Source organism: Stereum hirsutum (assembly GCF_000264905.1).
Source record: "Stereum hirsutum FP-91666 SS1 unplaced genomic scaffold STEHIscaffold_28, whole genome shotgun sequence".
Lineage (NCBI taxonomy): Eukaryota > Fungi > Basidiomycota > Agaricomycetes > Russulales > Stereaceae > Stereum > Stereum hirsutum.
The window spans coordinates 114,842-128,148 of NW_006763158.1; the positions used below are offsets into that span (position 1 = coordinate 114,842).

Consider the following 13,307-nt stretch of genomic DNA (forward strand, 5'->3'; position numbering starts at 1 on the left):
CAAGAGGGAACAAGGGAAGGAGGAGGGCGAAGGAGAGGAGGGCGAGAGAGGGAAGAATGGGGGGAGAGTGGGGAACGTGGGAGAGGGAAGGGGGAATGGGGGGAGGGGATGAGGGGAGGGAGGAACGGGGGATGAGGGGAGGGAACAAGGAGGAGGGGAGGGAGGAGACGAGAGGATAGAAGGCCGGCGACTTTATGTACGTCGCTCGAGCACACCGGCGCACGGACCATGTTGTTGTCATTCTCTGACGTCATCGCGTTGAGCTCGAGGGAGGGAGTACTCGTGAATGTGGGAGGTGAAGAGGAGAAGAGAGGGAGAGGGCAAAGGGAGGCTCGAGGACAGGGGCAAACGTCGGAGGACGAACACTTTATTTTTAGCAGGCGCCTCCTCGGAAGTGCGGACTTTGACACTGACAGAACATTTCCTTACCTGCGCTTTGCCTCCGAAGCTGCGAGAGCTTCTGCTGGCCGGAAGAGGCTGCTATGATGCCCATAGCGTCGTCAGTGGTTGCAGGAGGTAGTACGAGCGTGGGGTGATCGACAGGACCGGTGAGTCGGAAGCAATCCGGAAGAGTCCGCTAGAGTTGTGCGATTTTGCCGATGTCCTCAAATGCCAGAAACACACCAGGAAAAGAACATGCAGACTGTCATAATACAACAAATATATACAGCATTAATAGAAGGATCCACGAGGACTCTCCGCGGCTGCACAACTTGAAATTCCTAATAAAGGACAACCGGTCTGATTGACATCGAACGGAGGCAAACCATATCCTGAGCAACAACCAAAAACAACTCATGGACACACATCCCAAACCGACCTAAGCTACGTGTGTGGCCTTGAGAGGAGGGAATGGATCGTCGTCCTTCCTCAGGAGCCTCTTCCTTGGCGACTCCTCGAGGAGCGGGAGGGACGAGAACACCCATCATCCCTACATTCCCGTACAAACAGACTCCCTTTATATGTCCAGTATCAATGTCATGGCGGTATGAAGAAGACCACGAGCGGTACATACCAAGAACGGCACATGCTGCCGATCGAGCCTCTGTCACGAACATTCGAGATACTTACACGGGTCAATCGTAAGATGCAGACGAGGAGGGTGGCGCACGAGGAGGGTGGTGCGGCGACAGTTTCCGAATCCCGATGACCGCTGCGTACGCTTTCACAGACTACTGAGCACAGAGGCAAACCATTCTCTATGTCACAGTGGACATCCGAACTCCTCTGACTCGGAGATGCAGGCTATCGTTGTTCAATCTCTATGTCGCACTATCGAGGAGCACAGGAAGGGTCACAGTTCGTTTTCTGAGAGACTTCGACGACAACCTATTTCTGCAAGCACACGTAACACCAGTTCTAGACGAAGATGATCGATTGGAGGAATTGAACAGAAACAGAAAGCAGTGGTGGGCAATGTGATGACCAGTGTTGTAGCAGCGACGGCGCGAGGCAAGGGAGTGCGAGCGATGATGTTGTACGAGTGAAGTATTCGGTGCCCTGCGAAACGCAAAGTGAACATAGCGACGTGAAGAGCGGCACGAGGTAGATTAACCAGCAACAGTGTCGCATACTGACAATCAGGAGAGGTCTTTGAAGAGAGTCGGACAGAAGAAGAATTGAACACGCGTTCGATGGTTAGTTTCTGAGCAGGAGAGGCCAAACGGACAGGGCACGAGACAAAAAGTGTACGTAAGCTGTTTGTACTTGTTGAAACGGGAGCCCGACGTCATAATTACGGCGGTGCGAAGGACCTTGTAAGCAAGGTAAACTGTGACCCATCATGTGAAGTCTCTCGGGCTCTGCTATACATTTCATGGTTTGAACATCGCGACAACGGGTGATCCTACGAGTGTCTCTATCTGGTGTTCCTGCTTCCTCTCTTTCTAGGCATCATACTGTGCAAAGATTCCCTAGACGTTGGGCCGTTACCAAGCCGTTACCCTCACTGCCTAGACGCTAAACTTTTATCTTGCCCATCGTGTCTGTAGTAAACTAAACACTCTACCAGCTTTTCATAACGACCGCGGCGCCTGAACATTAAATGGTACGTTTTGCGCCACCTTTTAAGTATCTAGTCATCAGGCCTCTGCGTTGGCTGCGTAGCTCGTGCATGTCTCTTCATCAAATCAGCATCGCTCAATCATGATCACTGTCCTTCAGTAATCATGACCAAAGTGTCATGTATGGGACGATCTTGAGATCATGAGAACTTTAAGCGCGGAATCCAGAGAGCGTATACTATCTTCTCCAAGCATTCGGGGGCGAAATGATACCATCTCTTTGCTGCACAACCACATCTGTGTGCGGAAAGAGGCACCGAGTACCTCCGTACCCACCTCGAGAATATCTTCATCTCTATTGTATATAATATTTGGCTTGGTACTCGACTTGTTACTTTGCTCAACAGTTCTGCGCCAGCCAGTGATATCTAAACTCACTGGTCTTGCTATCATCGCTTCCTGGGTCTCTTCCTTTCCAGGCTAATCAGGGCGCCAAGGACAGCAATCGCTCTCATAGGCATCTCGTCTGGTTTCTAAGCATCAGATCACTTCTCTTCGAATGGAGCTTCGTCGAAGATGACGGTAACAGGAAGGCCAGGTAGCCTCTCACCATCTCCCTCCACCAGTTGACCTGGCCGCGCAATGCTTTGTCTGAGTTCTTTCTCACTTCTCGCCTGGTGTTATCTATGCTTTATAACATCTTTCGCTCGGGCCGACCAGACTAATGTCACAATTGACGACACATACGGCGATATCGAGACACGCGCATTGCCCGTTTATAGTAGCAATGGGTGGTCAGTGGGACAGAACTGTCCTGGATGTTCAGCTCAGCCGAATGCGTCTCAAGCATTCAAAGGATCATGGCACGATGCGACACATCATCCAGAAGACCCGGATCCTGAGAGGACAGTGAACCTTACATTCAAAGGTGCGCACAGCAGTACTTCTCGTTCGACTGTACCAAACTGACAAAGCGTGTATTGCGATGTCGCAGGAGTCGCGGTGTATGTTTACTTCATACTCGCCAATAGTATCGGGTCCGAAGTCACTTCGAATACCTCCCTCTCCTTCATACTTGACGGCGAGCCTGTCGGGCAGTTCAATCACACTGCGACCTCCAGTCCGGACTATCAATATAATGTCACCGTCTACTCTAATTCATCCATCCCAGTCCTCCCGGAGTCACCGAACGGCCAGCATACGCTCTCTATCACGTCGGCTGGGAATACGCCTGATTCACTATTATTGTTTGATTATGCGATCTACACGTACGCTTTTTAAGGCCTTGTACTGCACTCGAGGTTCTTTACCACCAGTGTTGACATTGTCGTTGCCCCCAGTTTTGACACCGCTCTGAACGATCAGCCATCTTCGGCCCCACAATCTTCAAGCGCTTCTACCACAGGAAGCTCAACCCTCTCTAACTCAGCCTCCTCATCTCCCACATCTCTACTCGATCCGACCAGTAGCTCGAAGCCCCATTCGAATGGTGCTACCATAGGCGCTATCATCGGTGGCGTCGGCGGTGCAATAGTCTCCATCGCTCTCCTTGTGTTCTATCTTCGGCGAAGAAGACTCACTGCGCAGCGCCTTACCGCCACTCCCCATCCTTCAACAGTTGAGAAAGGACCCGCATTCATCGAGCCGTTCATCACCTGGAATCCACGAGCGCGTCACCGTGCTTCTGTGCCTGACTCGACCACCACCTCGTCCGCCACCCCAGTCGAAGAACGCCGACAAGGGAGAACTCGAGGTCCCAGTCATCGAACCGGGCGTATTAACCCCGTTCGTGCTATGTCTGACAGAATTCCGGGGCGCGCGGGCGGGACGTCCTCGGGCTCTTCCAGGCGGACGACGACCACAAGCGGTCAGAGTGGTGTTGAAGATGTGAGGCGGCAGATGGCTGATATGAGGGTTGAGATGCATGCGTTGAGGATGCTGCACTTGGCGAGGAGGGAGGAGGCTGGTGGTGATGGTGGTGACGATGAGCCACCGCCGGAGTACGAGGAAGAGGCGTAGGTGACATGGGCATGGATGTGTGTATTTGTATAGATCGGGGCACTCTGGGATACTTACTCCAGTTGTGGTTTATGACGTCTTTCGGGTGTTTGGAGGTGATTTGGATGTATTTGTAGCGACCTGTGAACCGACGAGATCGTCTATTCGCAGATGTTAGAGCTTCACGGAACGTATGACGGTCGACAAAACCTGACTGCTCAAAATACTACACCTTTCCAGGATAGATATATTGACCCTCGAAAAAGCAAGAAATTAAACGCATGTATCATCCTTGACAAAAAAAATCATAGCTGGTGGTCGTGTCGTTGGTCATCCGTCTCTCATCACCGAATGTACAAAGGTACGCGCCACCGCCACCCGAATCCGCCTTCATCCCCATCGCCCACTGCCTCTCGATCGAGCGCCATATACTCAGTATTTGGCGAGCATCCAGACATTGTGTCAAGAAATCACTTGTGACTTCGAGTAAGGAGGGAAGCTGGCCCATCTTCGTCTTCCGAATCCGTATCTTCCGACGCCTTCGTGAGCCTCGCAAGTAACGACCCATCCAACGGTCCTATGGGCACCCCAATTCAAACATGCATCAGCACCAACATCCGACACTTCCTCACCACCAGCTTCTACACACAGAGAAAAAAATTCCAAAACAAAACAAGACTCACGTGCTACACCCACACCTCTCCTTCCTTTATACGCCGCCAACGGACTCGGAGTCGGACTTGGTGTCGAAGTCGCGAAGGAAAGATTTGGATCCGAGAATCCTAGCGAGTATGATTTTGCGAGATTATATGGGTCGGAGGCCGCAATGCTTGATGATATGGAGGATGAGAAGGGAAGCTGGCGTTGGGGAGTTGTCTGTCCGTAGCCATCAGTCCTCTGAAATGCACGTACTACACTAACATTAGAAATCACTTACGTTTGGCGAGAGCCCAAGTTTAGATCCAGAGCGTGGTGCTGTTCCCGTACTCGATCGTAGGATTGAGGCGGCGGGAGAACCGGGCGCAGGGGCTGGAGGTGGAGGGATGGGGGATGGTGCAGGCGCGGGTCGTGGAGGGGATTTACGAGGGAAACGGATAAAGTAGGTGGCGTAACCGATGTTTAACAAGAAGACTGTAAGAAACCCAGCATCTATACAAGTACACATTAGCATTGGTATCAATGACATAAGCAATAAAAGATAGAGGGCGCACTGATGAGAGCAAGCAATAGGTCCCACCACGAATTATCTCTTGGATGGAGGAGTATCCACAAAGTTCTCGGTATCGAGGGTACCGGAAGTAAAAATGTGAATGTTACAAGGGCGAATGTAGCGACCATGTTGTCTCGCAGTCGGATGGCTGCATCTCCAGGATAGAAAGGCGTGGCCTCAGACATGAAGATGGTTAAGTTCGAACGCGTCTCTAGAGAAGTAGAGGCGATATTTTTGTGAAACAAAGTATTCGTATCAAACGTATGTCTGAAGGCCTGTTGCTAGAGGTGCTGGTAGACTGGAGGGCTGGGGCTAGAGAGTGACGGTACGTTTGCAAAGAAAGATTCGTCCGACTGAAGCGCGACGCGTTCAAGGTCACGTGCGCATTTTGTTGTTCTTGTGTGGCGTTGTCCTCCGTGGCACCCAGCAATATTGATCCGTGAAGCAGAAACCAGGTCGCAACGTGCAGAAGTATATGTATTAGGCGGTGCAGATCGTAAGACAGGTAAGCATTAAGAAGACATCATGTACAAGCAGTAAGACAAGAAGCGCAAGACGCGGGCAGGTACAAGTTATGTGGGATACAGTAAAACAAATCAGAGCAAGAAGACGAAAACGGACAGTGAGTGGGCTGGGCGCTGAACAACTACGCTGGAGAGTATTCAGCGACGATAACTATGTGAGTAGCACGGAGTTTCATCAGTAAGTTGAATGCCCTCGAAACCATAGAGGTGAACTAACCTATACACATCCCAGATCTGTTCAGAGAATACTGTACGGCCATCAGTCAGCATCAGACCCTACCGGCTCGCAAAATAGAGAGAACTCACCTCATATTCGCTCCTTCCGCTCAAAAGCATCACATCTCCATGTAGCAAACTCAGCCTGACCAGCTCATGTGCCATCGACTGCCCAGGTTGCCTCTTCGTGTATGCCTTCTGAACTGCTGAGCCCGACTCTTCTACATTCGGAGGTGGCATCGTTCCAGCGCGATTAGGACTCGGGCGAGAATGCTTGGGCAGAAAAAACGAGAAGGCCGTGTCTGATCCAAGGTTGAGGACTGCGATATGGGAAGCAGGGTCGGATGTGCGAAAGACATTTTTCGCCTGCTCGAATTGCATCAGCGAGGCAGGAAAACGATAGTATACGGCGGTACGAAAGAGGCAGAACGTACCTTGCCTTCGCCATGCCAGGCCTGGACCACCATATTCTTCAACCCCGCCTTACAGTTCTCCTCCCCATTCGAAAAGATCCTCCACTCCATCAACTCCTTCACGGCTTCGATCACGTCCGGCCAGGCTTGCTTTCCCTTCCCGGTGAGTTCAGTCTCCTCTTCGCCAGCAGCCTCCTGTAAATCGAACGAAGCGCTGAAGACGTTTCCACCCGGCTTCCTCTCCAATAAAATCTTCTTCTGAATATCGACGAATAGACTTGACGGCTCCTCTTGATCGGATGGTTTGTTGGTGACGAATATATGGCGTAGCAACGCCTGCTGTAGCCCATGTTCCATTACCACTGCCGACGAAGACGCAACGGGGACTGAAGAAACCGGATGAGGCGCAGATGGGGTCGAGCTACCTGAGTTCGCCGTGGAGCCGGTGGAATGCGTAGAAAGGCTTGGAAGATCGTACGAGAACATTTTGACACCGTCTTTCCATTCCTCCACCTTAGGTGGCCGTATCGTCTCCTTGTCGTACCAATCCATCAATCGACAGTCCCGCGCGGAGGACGCATTCCACAACCATCCCTCTCCCTCTTGCGTTTCGGCGTTGCCCTTCTCGTTCTTGGATGCCTGTTGCGTATCCGCCTCCGCCTCCGCCACAGCGTGATTTCGCAGGTGGCGCCGTCGTTGACAGTGTAAACTCTCGCAAACTCGATGGCGAAGAAACCGCTGCGCATTGACACGCCCGCATTCGAAGCAGAAGTAACCGGCAGGGAAATGATTGTCTGGGAAAAATTCGCGAGAAAAGGGAAGGAAGAGGGTGAGAGGAAGGAGATTGGATGCGTCCATTTGCTCCTCCGTGAGGTACGACATGAAGGTCCGAGGACCGCCCATGAAAGACGCATATGCTGGAGGCGCGATGGGTGGGTATGGTACGGGTGGATACGTGTCTGCCATGGCCGCGTTGAAGCCGTGCTGTGCGTCGGAATTGAGGCGAGGCGCGATGGGTGGGTATGGTACCGGTGGATACGTATTTGCCATGGTCGCATCCAAGCCGTGTGCTGGGTCGGTATTGGAGGGGCTTAGAGGAGAGGACTCCCACCACGGTCGTTCACAGGTAGCAAGCCGTTCTTCATAGTCCGGAGAGCACCTGTCGAAAAGGCGGCCCTCGCCACCTGGACACCATTCGAGAGTGATTCGCCATGTTTTGGTGATGGTACGACCTGAAGAACTGACTAGGATCGTCCCGTTCGGTTTTGTGGTAGGAACGTTTGCTGGGAGGACGTCGATGCTTTCCTGATGGTCGATTAGGAGATGATTGACAGTACAACGGGGGATATTAAAAGCGCACCTTAATCGTACGGACATTGAAGAGTCCTGCCCAGGCATGTGCCACTTCATCGGGAAGCAGCCAAGGAATGATAGGAGAAGATCTCGAGACGATAACGGACAGGGGAGTTCTCAGTCGATTGGCTTCTGTGAAAGGTTCGATGACTTTAGGATCTGGAGGAACGACGGAGTCTATGTTATCGCCCTTCGTGGACAGCGTGGAGGGTCCGGGGTTGAGAGTAAGATGTCTGATGGTTGAAGGCGAGGCGGTAGACTCTGGTGGGGTAGGTAACCACAGATGATTGATCGGTTCGAGGCCTTGGAGAACGTAGGGAGGATAGGACGGTGGACGAAGAAATGCGAAATCTGGGGCAGTAGATGGATCTATGTTCGAAGGGCCCTGAGAATGAGCATCCGCCGCGGATTCGCTCATGGTATCGCACGGAGGAAGACGAAGATCTCGGTCCAGTATGTCTTCCGAAACCGCATCGTCCTCGGGATACTGAAGAAACCCTTCGATGACATCGTCCGCTGGTGGACTCGGTGGACCATCCACCGTGCTCACTTCAGGGACCTCAGACATTCCAGAAGGTTTTGAGACACAGGTGGCGCCACTCGGAATGGAGCAGTACGGCAAATGCGAGCTGGATGGCGTCGTGTCGCATTCCACGTCGAAATCCATCAACGATAATGTTGCTATAAGATCGTCTACAGCCTTAGGGTTTCCGTCGAACTGAGCCTCGACTTGAGACAGAGGCATATCGAGGAAGCATGGATGTTCAATGAGAGAGGCTTCGGGAGGCTCTGCGGGAGGGTTGATATGGTCGATGGGACGAGAGACGTGAGGAGGGTTTTCAAGATCGTTGAGGGGAGAGGCTGGTGGCGACAGCATTTCCATACCATTGTCGACATTCGAAGGGTGGGCTGGGACGTGCGAGGGTTGAGCATCGATATGGGGGAAGGGACAATCAGGTGCTTCCGTACGTGCGATAGGTGAGGCTGACGGCGCTGGTGAACCCATAGTACCATGTTCGCTACTTGAAGAGAAAGCCGGACTATGTTGACGGTGTTCATATGAGGAGGGAGGAGGAGGTTTGTACGAGGGAATATAGGTGGATGACGTCGGGATCTCTCCGTCTACTACAGTTTGCCGAACACTGCAGAAGATCGTCAGCCCGTTTTTGAGAGACGGTGATAGTCCGTGGATAGTGAATGAAAGCAGAACTAACATCGATAACTTGATTGTACGGCCATCCCACCTATCCTCGCTGTGGCTCCCAAATTCACCAGTATTCCCGAGCATCACAACAGGCGTCCCATGGCTGTCCACCACCGAGTTTCCGTCTGCTTTAGCCAGAGAAGTTATCGCGTTGTCGAACTCCTCACGAGACTAGAAGGGAAGACCAGAGCGGGCTCAGAAACGAGGTGGACGCGCACGACAACAGCGACGACTTACTGAGGCCCATACCCGTGGATAAGTACTCAGGATACAGCGCGGGGGTCCTCGTAAGTCTCCCATGTTTGGAAACTGCTTTGTAGTACGCCATGGGCCAACGCTGCGCGGTTCTGCGTTAAATGTCATGTATGAGCTCCTGGACGAAAATAAGATGTCGGACGTGTACTCACTCTTGGGAGCCTTCACTTTGACACTGACAATCACATCCTGACCTCTCGTATCCGCTGTCATTTCTGTCCTCTCCTTCAAGCCTTCTACCGGACGCTCGGCTACGATGGCGACCTCACTGCCAAGGCACGGCGGAGCAAGACGAATTGCAGACTTCACACCTTCCTTCTGTTTCCCCTTGCCCTTCCCTCCTACCCTCGACTTCTTCTGCTCACTCACATCCACTCCGTCCAGTTGAACCGCCTTACGCTTCCCCTTGCCCTTTTCAGCCGCGATAGCCCCCTTCTGCTTCTCCTTGCCGACCTCAGACCGTACAACCGTCTTCCCTTTCCCCTTCCCAGCCAACACTACCCCCGCCCTCTTCCCCTGCCCTTTAATATCCGATTGCTCCTTCGTCTGCAACTCCAAAGTCTTCTGGATACGCGTCGAGGCTCGCGTTTGACGCGTCCCAGCTAACCCTCTCATCACCACTGCCTCTGCTGCCTCTTTCCTCGCCTTCTTCCTCGGTTCATCCTCCTCACTTACACCGCCGGTACCTTCAACCAACCACTTCCTCTTACACCGCGTCCTCTGAGAACCCTCCGAACCAGGAAGAATGTCCCAACCCTCTCCGAGCCTACGACATTCGACGCCGCGTTTCTCGCACCTCTTGCATTTCGGGTGTCCACGAGAACACACTTGTCCGATTTTGGGACTCGCGCATAGAGCACAGCGTTTTGCGACGACTAAACGAGGCCCATTGGGTAGTTGGGAAGCGTCAGATGGGGAAGGGTCAGAGTCGGTAGGAAGGACGAAGATGGCATTGAGCTCTATGCGACGGTCGTATTTGTCGGGAAGGTCGGCTTCAGTAGCGCGGCGAATGTCAGGATGCCAAAGACGAACGAAGGGCGGTATATCCGGTGGAGAAAGACGCGTATCGGAGACTTTAGAGCGTTCGACTGCTGGTTTCATGGTCACGGAGAAGAGTCACGGCGACGGAGAGTCTTCAAGCTATGTCGACGAGGTTGGCGGTCAAGTGTCGGTCGGTGAATCCTTCTAAAATCAGAAAAGATGAGAACACGCACCACATGAATCTTTCTCCGCGTGAAGTGAGAGCGGGAAGAGGTTGATTCAGAGAGCGAGTGCGGGAATCCAGTACAAGCCACATATTCGGTCGAAGTCATGAACAACGTCAACGAAAATCCCACAGCAGAAATATTATCCACATTATAAGTATGTGAAATGGTGGAATCTAAAAACCTTCATAGGCAGAGTGAAGGTTGATGCAAACCAAAAATTCAGGGTGACCAAGAGGTGTTGGTCTGTAAGAAGAATGAGTATTTCAAAATATGCCTCATTTTCAGACATTTTCGGGTCCTTCCATGCCATTATGGTGGGCGCTGTCACATTTGATCACCAGAAATTGGAACGATACAGAGAAGATAGAGAACATAATCATCATTGTGGTATGGTATATAAAGTCAAATATTATTACAGCTATTCGGGGGGACATGGCTCCAGCTCATCCACTAGGACAATGAGGTCAATTCTGAGAAGCGCAGGTAAACAGCAGGAGGATACATGAGACGGACATCATGTTAAATAACGTAGATAGTTGCACAACAATCTGTCTCGCAGTGAAGAACAAGTGAAGAGAGTTGGAAGAGAGCACAAAGCGGTTGTACGGGGAGCCTAGCCTGAGCGGCGATTCCCGAAAACTGTACTAGGCGAGCTAAGAAATCGGAAATGGTACGACCTTGATTGATTTGTACAACTGGGAAAGAAAATATTAACGGCAACCATGAAACAAACATCGATTTTTGTTAACATACACATTCAATCTATGAGAGGGATTAATGACGATGATACGTACCAAGAAAAGGTGGCGTAAGTAACACAAAGGTGGCGGGCGCAACCCTCCTCCGAATCATGGGCTAAAACTCTATCGGCTGTCCAGTGTGGGCATCCCAGAGCCGAATGACACCAATCTCCGAGGCCGACGCGATACGCTGACCGTCTGGAGAAAAGGCCACCGAGTCCACATCATTTTTGTGGCCTCGGAAAGGCTCAAAAACCTCCTTCCTCGTCTTCACATCCCAAACACGAACGGTGTGGTCCAGCGCACCAGACACAATATACCTTCCATCCGGAGAGTAAGCAACAGAACATAATTCGTTGGTGTGACCTCGCAGGGGTTCCGTCACTTTTTTGCCGGTCTTCAGATCCCATATGTGGATATTGTAATCGGCACAGCCAGAGGCAATGCAAGTTGAATCAGGCGAGAAAGCAACAGAGTAAACAGGCTTCGGGTGGCGAAACGGTTTTCTCGCCATCTTACCCGTCTTTGCATCCCAGAGCTTCATCGTGCCATCGAATGAACCAGATGCGATGTGTTTTCCGTCTGGGGAAAATCGGACAAAGTAGACCTCCGCTGAATGTCCTTTGAGTGGCCCGTAAGCTTCTGCCATAGCATGGACGCTCCAGACACGAACAGTGCAATCTCTGGAACCCGATACGATATATTGTCCATCCGGCGAGAATCCGACAGATAGAACAGCATCGGTGTGCCCTCGCAACGGTTGGTCCTTCTGTATACGGGTCACGATATCCCAGACTCGAACAGTCTGGTCGCTAGAGCCGGAGACGACGAAGAATCCGTCTGGGGAGAACTGAACAGATTGGACGGCGCCTGTGTGGCCCTCAAGCGGGCATACAGCTTCTGCTCTGGTCTGAGCATCCCATATACGTATCGTGCAATCTCTACTTGCAGTGACTAGATGTTGGCTGTTTGGCGAGAATGAAACTGAAGTGACCCAAGACGTGTGCCCGTAGAGAGGCTGACGGCCAGTTACCGGAATCGTCTTATTGACGATGTGGCCTACAATTGAACCGGCCACATCGCTTTTGCCGTCAGGAGAGAAGCAGACAGAGCATACCCACTCCGCAAAGGGGCGAATGGGAGCAGTGGTTAGCCGGCCAGTTTTTGTGTTCCATACGCGATATGACGAATCAGTGGACCCAGAAACCAAATGTGTGTTGTCGGGCGAAAAAACGAGCGACGTGATCCAGCCCGTATGGCCGCATAAAATGGGGGGGGAGTGCACTGCCAGCACGAACGTCCGATATACGGATGGTGCCGTCGTAAGATCCAGAGGCGACAAGATGACTGTCTGGGGAAATGGTAAGGGCAGTGATGGCGTGGTCGTGTCGGGAAAGGATAGATGGCGTCGGGGAGACGTCGGCTGGGGACAGGAAGTCCCAGACTTGGATAGTCCCATCGTATGACCCAGCCGCGAGAAGTGTATCATCCGTGGAAAATGCGAGAGACATAATGGGACCAACATTGGGATCCATCAATAGAGTACCAATCATTTCGCCCGTGAGACTATCCCACATTATTATCGTGCCGTCGTGAGAGCCGGAAGCGATGCGGGCTCCGTTGGAAGAGTATGCCAATGCACCAACATCGTCGACATGACCTTTGAGCACATCGCTTGTGCCTGTCCCAATGGCCCAGATGCGGACTGTGTGATCGCAGGAGCCAGATGCAAAACGATCGTCGTGGGGTGCTGCAGCAAGACACAGAACAGCACTCGTATGACCCTTGAATTCCTTTAGCACAGTTAGCGGGGATCTATCGAAGGTGTCCGTTCGCATCCTGTGCAAATAGATCGCATCGTTGCGCGCTTTTACCGCGATAAAGTGTCTTTCATCCGGAGAGAACGCTGTCGCAGAGAAGAGATTGGCTGAATCTATAAAATAAATTCATGAGCGGAAGAAACGGTTGCGTAGTATCGAAGAACGGTTTACCGAGGTCGAAATCCTGGTGCGTTCGCCTTGCAGTAGCTTGGAAAGCATAAGGAAGAGGTCCGCCGATCATGCCCTCGACTACTGGCTGTGGTAATTCCCGGAAGGCACGCAGGCCGTCAGCTGAAAGAATGTTTGTTATCAGAATACCGCCATATGCACACGACGAAATCATCGCAACAAACAGCTCCCATG

At 52.0% G+C, this 13,307-nt stretch overlaps 5 protein-coding genes across 5 annotated transcripts; 1 reads left to right on the forward strand and 4 right to left on the reverse strand.

Moving 5' to 3' along the window:
• Positions 1-2,735: 2,735 nt before the first annotated feature.
• STEHIDRAFT_33180 (uncharacterized protein) lies at positions 2,736-3,269 on the forward strand (the record flags this gene model as incomplete). Its single annotated transcript, XM_007311497.1, has 2 exons — positions 2,736-2,931; positions 2,998-3,269. Coding segments are annotated over 2 exons (468 nt in total), but the record flags the coding sequence as incomplete, so codon positions are not given.
• A 1,051-nt stretch (positions 3,270-4,320) lies between these two features.
• On the reverse strand, positions 4,321-5,396 carry STEHIDRAFT_173167 (uncharacterized protein; the record flags this gene model as incomplete). The annotated part of the gene is made up of 4 exons (XM_007311535.1): positions 4,321-4,578; positions 4,685-4,877; positions 4,939-5,150; positions 5,213-5,396. 4 exons carry the CDS (start codon positions 5,394-5,396, stop codon positions 4,472-4,474), a joined length of 696 nt encoding a protein of 231 aa, XP_007311597.1. The 3' UTR covers positions 4,321-4,471.
• A 299-nt stretch (positions 5,397-5,695) lies between these two features.
• STEHIDRAFT_150994 (uncharacterized protein) lies at positions 5,696-7,443 on the reverse strand. The gene is made up of 4 exons (XM_007311536.1): positions 6,386-7,443; positions 6,042-6,317; positions 5,953-5,983; positions 5,696-5,886 (listed from the first exon to the last, which is right to left on the reverse strand). Exons 1-4 carry the CDS (start codon positions 7,412-7,414, stop codon positions 5,858-5,860), a joined length of 1,365 nt encoding a protein of 454 aa, XP_007311598.1. The 5' UTR covers positions 7,415-7,443; the 3' UTR covers positions 5,696-5,857.
• Positions 7,444-8,635: 1,192 nt separating this feature from the next.
• Positions 8,636-10,277, reverse strand: STEHIDRAFT_143238 (uncharacterized protein; the record flags this gene model as incomplete). Its single annotated transcript, XM_007311537.1, has 4 exons — positions 8,636-8,859; positions 8,932-9,092; positions 9,159-9,268; positions 9,329-10,277. Coding segments are annotated over 4 exons (1,443 nt in total), but the record flags the coding sequence as incomplete, so codon positions are not given.
• Positions 10,278-11,239: 962 nt separating this feature from the next.
• On the reverse strand, positions 11,240-12,962 carry STEHIDRAFT_69633 (HET-E; the record flags this gene model as incomplete). Its single annotated transcript, XM_007311499.1, has 2 exons — positions 11,240-12,021; positions 12,671-12,962. 2 exons carry the CDS (start codon positions 12,960-12,962, stop codon positions 11,240-11,242), a joined length of 1,074 nt encoding a protein of 357 aa, XP_007311561.1.
• Positions 12,963-13,307: the final 345 nt, after the last annotated feature.

Excerpts from the sequence above, each read along its gene's own strand:
- STEHIDRAFT_150994 (XM_007311536.1), bottom strand. The coding sequence starts at position 7,414 with ATGGCAAATACGTATCCACCGGTACCATACCCACCCATCGCGCCTCGC. Across the intron at positions 5,984-6,041 it reads GCGGAAGGAGCGAATATGAG|TATTCTCTGAACAGATCTGG; the intron begins GTGAGTTCTCTC and ends ATGGCCGTACAG. Across the intron at positions 5,887-5,952 it reads CAGATCTGGGATGTGTATAG|TTATCGTCGCTGAATACTCT; the intron begins GTTAGTTCACCT and ends CTACTCACATAG.